Source organism: Carlito syrichta, unplaced genomic scaffold (assembly GCF_000164805.1).
Source record: "Carlito syrichta isolate Samal-C Ts95f unplaced genomic scaffold, Tarsius_syrichta-2.0.1 Scaffold305742, whole genome shotgun sequence".
Lineage (NCBI taxonomy): Eukaryota > Metazoa > Chordata > Mammalia > Primates > Tarsiidae > Carlito > Carlito syrichta.
Window position 1 is genome coordinate 250,971 of NW_007249838.1, and position 7,808 is coordinate 258,778.

Sequence of the window (7,808 nt, forward strand, 5' to 3'; positions counted from 1 at the left end):
CGCCAGCCCATCCTCGGCCACGGGCGCAGGCGTCAGCGGGAGCCCCGAGGCTCCGCCCCCGGGCGGGCCCCGGGGTCGCCTGGGAAATGGAGTTTAGCCGCGAGGAGGCGCGCCGCGGTCACGAGACGCAGCGGGCCAATCGGCACGTGCCTTACTGCGGAAGGCCGCCGGCGCTTGGCCAATGAGAAGCCGGCTCGTTCCCATCCGGCTTCCGGGACGGGGCCGTCATGGCACCACCCGTGAGATACTGCATCCCCGGTGAGTGAGCGCTTCCCGGGCAGCGCGCAGGCCAGGGACGGGAGCGGGGAGGCTGGGACGGCCGGGAGCTCCTGGGGCCCCGCGGCTGATGTGGCGCCTCTTCTGCAGGCGAGCGTCTGTGTAACCTGGAGGAGGGCGCCCCGGGCAGCGGCACCTACACCCGGCACGGCTACATCTTCTCGTCGCTCGCGGGCTGCCTGACGAAGAGCAGCGAGAACGGCGCGGTAAAGGAGCCGCGCCCGGTCCCTTCTGTCTGTCTTTCCCCTGGGCCGCCCCGAGTCTCCGCCCTTAGAGACCGGCGCTGCGGACGCGTCTCCGCTGTCCGCTGGGTAGAAGGATTTGGTCTGTCTCTTCCAGCCGTGGTCGCCGCCACCGCTGCCGCCGCACACGTGCCCGCCCCGCGCTGGTCGGGCTGCTCTCTCTCGGTTGTGCTGCTGACACTGAGGGAGGGAGGCTGGGACAGAAGCAGCAGGGAGCTGCATCCCCATCTGAACCTCGCCTGCTTCTCCGGCTTTATCTGGCTCCGGTATCTCCACCCCAGCTGGCAGCAGCTTAGTCAGCCTGGCTTCTTCAGGGTCGCTAATGGCCAAGCTCTCCCGCCGCGGAGCCTTTGCACACATGGCATCCGTCTGGAACACGCTCCTGCCCTTGGCCTGTTGAATTCCTGCCTCCTTCAGGTAGCCACTCGAGCGTCACGCAGAGAAGCCCTTCTGGACCGCTAGCTGAGGAGAGGAGTGGTGTGGTTTTTGTTCCGTTAAACAGGCACAAAGAACGCCATTCTTTTCTTCCGGGCAATTCAACAGTCAGTTTTTTTATTTCCCACCAGACTCTTCCCCTGCTTGACTCTAAGTTCCATGAATGTTGGCCCACCACTGTGTCATCAACATCTAGCACAAGGCAGCTGCTCAGTGCATGTTTGTGGATGGCCTGAGTAATATTATCCTTTCTTGTCCCGAGGTTGGCCGAGGATTAGCTCAGGATCAGATAAGCAGTCTTCGAAGTGGCAGCTTAAAGACAGGTAGCACAATAGAAAGAACTTAAGTTCTAGCTAACTAGACCTTGATTCAGCTTTGGGTAAGTAACTTAAGCTGCTTGTTCTTCCTCATCTGTAAAATGAAGAGCTTTTATGCAACTATTCTTGGGAATGTCTTTAACAGTCCGGGGTGTGTTCATTTCATAGATTCGCTTGGGCATTTTCATGTGTCAAGCACACTGCTGACCTCTGAGGTGTAGTAACAAGTCAAATACACTCGGTTTCTGCTATCAAGGGGTACAGACGCAAACCGTAAACAAACGCTCAAATGAGTGTATGGCTCCAAATGTGACTGCTGCTTTGAAAGACTATTGCAGGGTGCCATGAGAATGTAACAGGCAAACCCACCCTAGTCAGCAGAAGTGACATTTAAGCTGAATCATCATCTAGAGACTAAGTAAGCGTTGGGTGGGAGGAAAGAGCACAGTTCTGCAGAAAGAAGAGCAGATTGAAGAGACATCCTAAAGTGGGAAGATTTAGTATGTTGGGGAAACTGAACGAAGGCCAGGGGAGCTGAAGCATCGTGAGCAAGGGAAAGACTGATCAAAGATGAGCCTCCAAATATCTCTCGCACCAATAGCCAGTACCGTGCTCAAAGACAAAACTCTGCAAGAATTTCCTTAAAATAGAAGACTACAAGTATGGCCATGGTTATATAACACTTACTTGGAAGTTCCAGCCTGTGAAATAAAATGAGAAACAGAGACAGTATGACTTTGGAGGAAAGAGTCAAATTATCCATGCTTACAGGCAATATGGTTGTATACCAAGAAATTCAGAGAGAATCACCAAAAAACTTAGAACTCACCTGGAATGGTTAGATTACATCTTCTAGCAGCCTTTTTTCTGTGACCCTTGGTCCTCCTATTTTCTAAATTTTTTTGTGTTGAGATAGGTCTCACTGTGTTACCCAGACTGAAATGTAGTGGCACGATCATAGCTCACTGCAGCCTTGAACTCCTGGGCTCAAGCCGTCCTCCCACCTCAACCTCCCAAGTAGCTAGGATTACAGTCATGTGCCACCACTCCCACCTAATTTTTAAAAAGTAATATTTGTAGAAAGTCGGGCACAGTGGCTCATGCCTATAATCCCAGCATTTTGGGAGCCAGGGGAAGAGGATTGCCTAGGCCCAGGGATCGAGACTAACCTGGGCAACTTTGCAAGACTTCGTCTCTACAGTAAATCAAGAAATTAGCTCAGCATGGCATTGCACGCCTGAGGCAGAAGCATCATCTGGGCCTAGCAGGTCAAGACTGTGGTGACTGTGAGTACGCCACTGCACTCCAGTCTGGGCGACAGAGTGAGACTCCAACTCAAATTGTGTGTGTGTGTGATATATATATATATATATATATATATATATATATCTGTAGAGATGGGGTCTCACTTTCTTGCCCAGGCTAACCTCAAACTGCTGGCTTCAAACCATCTTCCAGTCCTGGCCTCCCAAAGTGCTGGGATTACAGGCACAAGCCACCACACTTGGTCCCTGTTTTCTAAAATTCCTAAGGCCGCCTTCTCAGGGATATGAATGAATCTATACCCTACCTGCCCTTATGACCTTAGCTGTGTACCAAGGAGTCTTATATTACTCTCAAGCCACAAGTACCTTGACTCAAGGCTTAGCCAGGACATTCATTTCTTCTTATTCTTTTTCTTTTTTTTTCTTATTGTTTTCTCTGTAGCTTCCTGTGGTGTCTGTGATGAGAGAAACAGAGTCCCAATTACTGCCAGATGTAGGAGCAGTTGTAACCTGTAAGGTATGTTGGTCCTAACCTCTGTGCTCAGGACACCCATTCAGTGCTGAATTCATGCTCATGCTAGAACTGAGGTATTATAGCTACAGCCACCTATAGGTACTTAAATTTAAATTAAATGATATTAAAAAGTTATTTCCCACCCAGGCACAGTGGCTCATACCTGTAATCCCAGCACTTTGGGAGGCCGAGGCGAGAGGATTGCCTGAGCCCAGGAGTTCAAGACCAGCCTGGGCAATTTGTCGAGACTTCATCTCTACAGTAAATCAAAAAATTAGCTGGGCGTGATGGTACATGCCTGTAGTTCCAGCTATTTGGAAGGCTGAGGTGGAAGGATCGCCTGAGCCCAGCAGGTTGGGGCTGCACTGGCTGTGAGCATGCCACTGCACTCCAGCCAGGGCGACAGAGGGAGACTCCAACTCAAAGAAAATTCAGTCAGGGATGGTGGCTCAAGCCTGTAATCCCAGCACTTTGGGAGGCAGAGGCCAGAGGATTGCCTGAGCTCAGGAGTTTGAGACCAGCCTGAGCAACATGGCGAGACCTCGCCTACAATAAATAAATAAATAAAAGTAGCTAGGCATGGTGGCACATGCGTGTGGTTCCAGCTACTTACAAGGCTGAGGCAGAAGGATCGCCTAAGCCCAGTAGGTTGAGGCTGCGGTGGTCCTGAGCGTGCCACTACACTCCAGCCTGGGTGACAGAGTGAGACTCCAACTCAAAAAAAAAAAAATTCCACTCACTCTACAGGCCTCTTAGTAAGATCTGTGAAGCCTAGATTTGCAGCCATGCCCAGTGCCTATTTATGTTAGACTTCAGTACTAACATAAAATCTCACTCTGAAGGCCATGCTGTAAGAAGAGTTTTTTAAGTCTGTGCCTTATTATCTCATTTAATTCCCACAGTAACTGGGTCAGGTGGCTGGAGTGGCTCTCGTTGGCCTTTGCAGGTGTCACTTTGCAGAGCTAAGTAGGCGGCTTCTTGCTTTAAATCCCTCACTTAGTAGGCTTGCTTGAACCAAAGTCCTAGTCATTGGGTTTCTCGCTGCCTCCTCTAGCTGACTGCTGCTCACGCTCTGCTGCTGGTCCTTCTTGGTCCCACAGGTCTCCAGCATCAATTCACGCTTTGCCAAAGTTCATATCCTATACGTGGGGTCCACACCGCTCAAGAACTCTTTTCGAGGAACTATTCGGTAAGCGGCATCCTTGTCCTACACCTGCCTCTGCCCCTGGAGTGGGATTAGGACAGACGGGAGCCTGGAATGTTTAGGAACATTTCCAGTTCCAGCTGCTGCCCCTTCCTCTCTCTTCGTTGTGCTTTGATTCTCTCCCAGTGGTATCCAAAGAAAAGGTCAGATGGTCTCAGACAAAAGGAAAACATTAATAATAAAGGGTGCAAAAAGAAACAAGGCCAGGCATGGTGGCTCACACCTGTAATCCCAGCACTTTGGGAGGCAGAGGCGAGAGGATTTCCGGAGCCCAGGGGTTTGAGACCAGTTTGGGCAACTTGGTGAAACCTTGACTCTACAATAGATCAAAAAATTAGCCAGGCATGGTGGCGTGCACCTGTAGTTCCAGCTACTTGGAAGGAGGAGGAAGAAGGTCTCCGAAGCCCAGCAGGTTGAGGCTGTGGTGGCCGTGAGTGTGCCACTGCTCTCCAGCCTAGGCTGCAGAGTGAGACTCCTACTCAAAAGTAATAATAATAAAAAGACAGCAAAAAGACTTGAATGAAACCAAAGATTAGCGGTATCAGTATGATTCAGACCAAAGTAGAAGGTGCTTGGGAAAGTGTCTTTTTCTCTTGAATTTTATATGCGTTATACCCAAAAGTTATAAGACATTGAAAAGGTTTGTAAGTGAAATGATAGAATTTTTTTTTTCTTTGTGGATTCTTTGAGAAAAGACAAACAACTCTTGCAAGCCAAATGATTTAACTTTTGAAGCCCTTTCCAGCCTCAGGATTCAATATGGGTCTCTGGTGCTCTGCTCAGGCTCTTTATACTTCCTTGGTTTTGGGGGTTTTGTTTTTTTGTTTTGATTCGGGGTCACACTCTGTATCCCAAGCTGGAGTGCAGTGGCATGGTCATGGTTCACCAAAACCTCAACCTCCTGGACTCAGGTGATCCTTCCATCTCAGCTTCCTGAGTAGCTGAGACTATAGGTATGCATCACCATGCCCAGCTAATTTTTTTTATTTATTGTAGAGACGTCTCACAATGTTGCCCAGGCTAGTCTGCAAGTCCTGGACTCAAGCAGTCCTCCTGCCTCAGCCTCCCAAAGTCCTGGGATTTTCAGTGCAAGCTGCCATGCCCAGCCAGTGATCTGAGGATGCTTCTCCACCCTCCTCCGGGTGGCAGCTGGGTCCCAGTTATGACTTGTTCTGTCCTGGCAGCACTTTGTCTGCTAGGAATCTGCAGCGTAAAGTCATTCTCACAGATAATGAATCTTTCTCTTAATTCTTTTTTTACAGCAAGGAAGATGTCCGAGCAACTGAAAAAGACAAGGTTGTTGGTTGGTTTGGTTTTTTTTTTTTTTTAATGGCTTTAGGAATCTCAGTCCTTTAAAAGTATCAACCCAGTGAATTTCAGAGGTCCGTGGGATTGTGGAACTCAACGAAGTTTAACAAGTTTCCTGCCACAAAATGTGGCCTTGCCCTCCCTGACCCTCTCCTGTCCCATTGGTTTTTGTTCCCCTGTTGACCAGAGCAGGGCAAGTTTATTCTTTGTCTTAGAAGCCTGCATTTATCTGTTGCTTTTCCCTCAGGCTCACTCTGGGCCCTTCCAGAGACACCTGTAGGACCTCTGGTCCAAGTCAGATCCCCAAGCAGGTTACTGAGTTACATCTGCCAGGTATCTGATAGTACTGTCTGGGCAATAAGAGTTGCTGACCAACCAGGCACAGTGGCTCAAACCTCTAATCCCAGCACTTTGGGAGGTGGAGGTGAGATGACTGCCTGAACTCATGGGTTTGAGACAAGCCTGAGCAACATGGCGAGACCTCATCTCTACAATAAAATCAAAAAATTAGCCAGGCGTGGTGGTGCATTCCTGTGGTTCCGGCTACTTGGAAGGTTAAGGCTGCAGTGGCCGTGAGCATGCCACTGCACTCCAGCCTGGTTGACAGAGTGAGACTCTGACTCCAAAAAAAAAAGACGTGTTGACTGACTGAAGTGAGGGCGATTTCTGCCCTGAGATAGAAACGGGCCAGCTGCACCCGAGGGGTTAACGGTTTCTGTCGACCTGATCTGGAACTTTCCCTGATACCCTGTTCTTTCCTGACAGGTTGAAATTTACAAGAGTTTCCGCCCAGGTGACATTGTCTTGGCCAAGGTGGTATCCTTTATTCCCAGCAGACCTTTGGTCTCTTGTGAAGAGAAATGGAAGTAGAGAAACAACTCGGGGGGTGAGGGGAGAAGCCGCCCCAGCCCCATTTTCCTTCACCCATGTCACGTGGCCAGATCTCCCTGGGCGATGCCCAGTCCCACTACCTGTTGACCACAGCCGAGAACGAGCTGGGGGTGGTGGTGGCCCACAGCGAGTCAGGTGAGTGGCCCTTACCCCCCTGGAGCTGAGGTTTGAGGTGAGTCTGTTTTTTTTCTGGTTTCCCTTATCCGGGGAGCAGGAGGGTGTAGATTCTTACTACTGAGGTGAGAAAGATTCTTGTGTAAATCGTGAGGCTGGAGACTCCCTAAGGCAGCAGAATAGACTTGGCTTCTGCTTTCTCAGGTGAGGCTCACTAGGAAGCGTGGGGGCTCTCTGGTTTCTTTTCTTGTTTTTTGAGTAGGAGTCTCTCGCCCAGGCTGGAGTGCAGTGGCACACTCATGGCCACCGCAGCCTCAACCTGCTGGGCTCAGGCAATCCTTCCGCCTCAGCCTTCCAAGTAGCTAGAACCACAGACGGGTGCCACCACACCTGGCTAATTGTTTGATTTCTTGTAGAGACGAAGTTTTGCCTAGTTGCCCAGGTTGGTCTCGAACCCTGGGCTCACAATCCTCTCGCCCCGGCCTCCCAAGCGCTAGGATGACAGGAGCAAGCCATCACGCCAGCTCCTTCAGTTTCCTACCCAGAGAAAAGACAAGGGGCTTGGGCCGATCGTCGGGTCCAGCTCCAGCAGCAGCTCTTCCCTCCCAGGTGTGCAGATGGTACCCATCAGCTGGTGTGAGATGCAGTGCCCCAAGACGCACACCAAAGAGTTCCGGAAGGTCGCCCGCGTACAGCCGGAGTTCCTGCAGACCTGAGGAGCCTGCCTCACCCGTGGAGGGGCCCACTGCTTCCAGGAGGAAAGTGTGAAAGTGATAGTAAGATGCCCTTGTTTGTACTCAGATACCTGGGCTCGGCCAGCAGCCACCTCCAGGAAAATCTGCCAGAAACTTCTCTGTAGATGGAGCATCTTTCTTGTAAACCAGCCAGCGGATTTCATCCTCTGGAGTGATAAAACTTCTCTTTGGAAGGCACCAGCAAACAAAACCGTGTGAAGCTGGAAATAGCCTGTTCCTCCTAACGGTCTTTGTAAGTGCATATTTTTGCCATGATAAAACATTTTTACTAAAAGGATTTTCCGGTTTCTGTTGTCTTGAGCAGGGAAAGGCATCCAGTTGTTGTTACGACATTTAGAGCAGGGTTTGGGTTTGCCTGGTGTCGAGTGCCCACTAGCTCTGGACAAACTGACTGCGGTCTTTTTTTGTGCTTTGTGTCTGTTTATTGAGTACACAACTATACACTAGGCACTGAGTCAGGCACTTCAGATACACCCCCCCGGCCCCC

The 7,808-nt window shown here is 50.4% G+C and overlaps 1 protein-coding gene across 5 annotated transcripts; it reads left to right on the plus strand.

Moving 5' to 3' along the window:
* The first annotated feature begins 208 nt into the window (after positions 1-208).
* Positions 209-7,598, plus strand: EXOSC1 (exosome component 1). 5 transcript variants are annotated; one of them, XM_008062543.1, is made up of 8 exons: positions 209-258; positions 367-482; positions 2,978-3,052; positions 4,150-4,238; positions 5,516-5,549; positions 6,327-6,377; positions 6,503-6,587; positions 7,176-7,598. In XM_008062543.1, exons 1-8 carry the CDS (start codon positions 228-230, stop codon positions 7,280-7,282), a joined length of 588 nt encoding a protein of 195 aa, XP_008060734.1. In that variant the 5' UTR covers positions 209-227; the 3' UTR covers positions 7,283-7,598. The 5 variants fall into 5 exon arrangements, with proteins under 5 accessions (XP_008060734.1, XP_008060735.1, XP_021570412.1 ...); XM_008062544.1 differs by having other exon boundaries at positions 7,184-7,598; XM_021714736.1 differs by lacking the exon at positions 2,978-3,052 and having other exon boundaries at positions 226-258.
* The last annotated feature ends 210 nt before the right edge of the window (positions 7,599-7,808 follow it).

Excerpts from the sequence above, each read along its gene's own strand:
- EXOSC1 (XM_008062543.1), top strand. The coding sequence starts at position 228 with ATGGCACCACCCGTGAGATACTGCATCCCCG. Across the intron at positions 483-2,977 it reads AGAGCAGCGAGAACGGCGCG|CTTCCTGTGGTGTCTGTGAT; the intron begins GTAAAGGAGCCG and ends TTTTCTCTGTAG. Across the intron at positions 5,550-6,326 it reads GAGCAACTGAAAAAGACAAG|GTTGAAATTTACAAGAGTTT; the intron begins GTTGTTGGTTGG and ends CTTTCCTGACAG.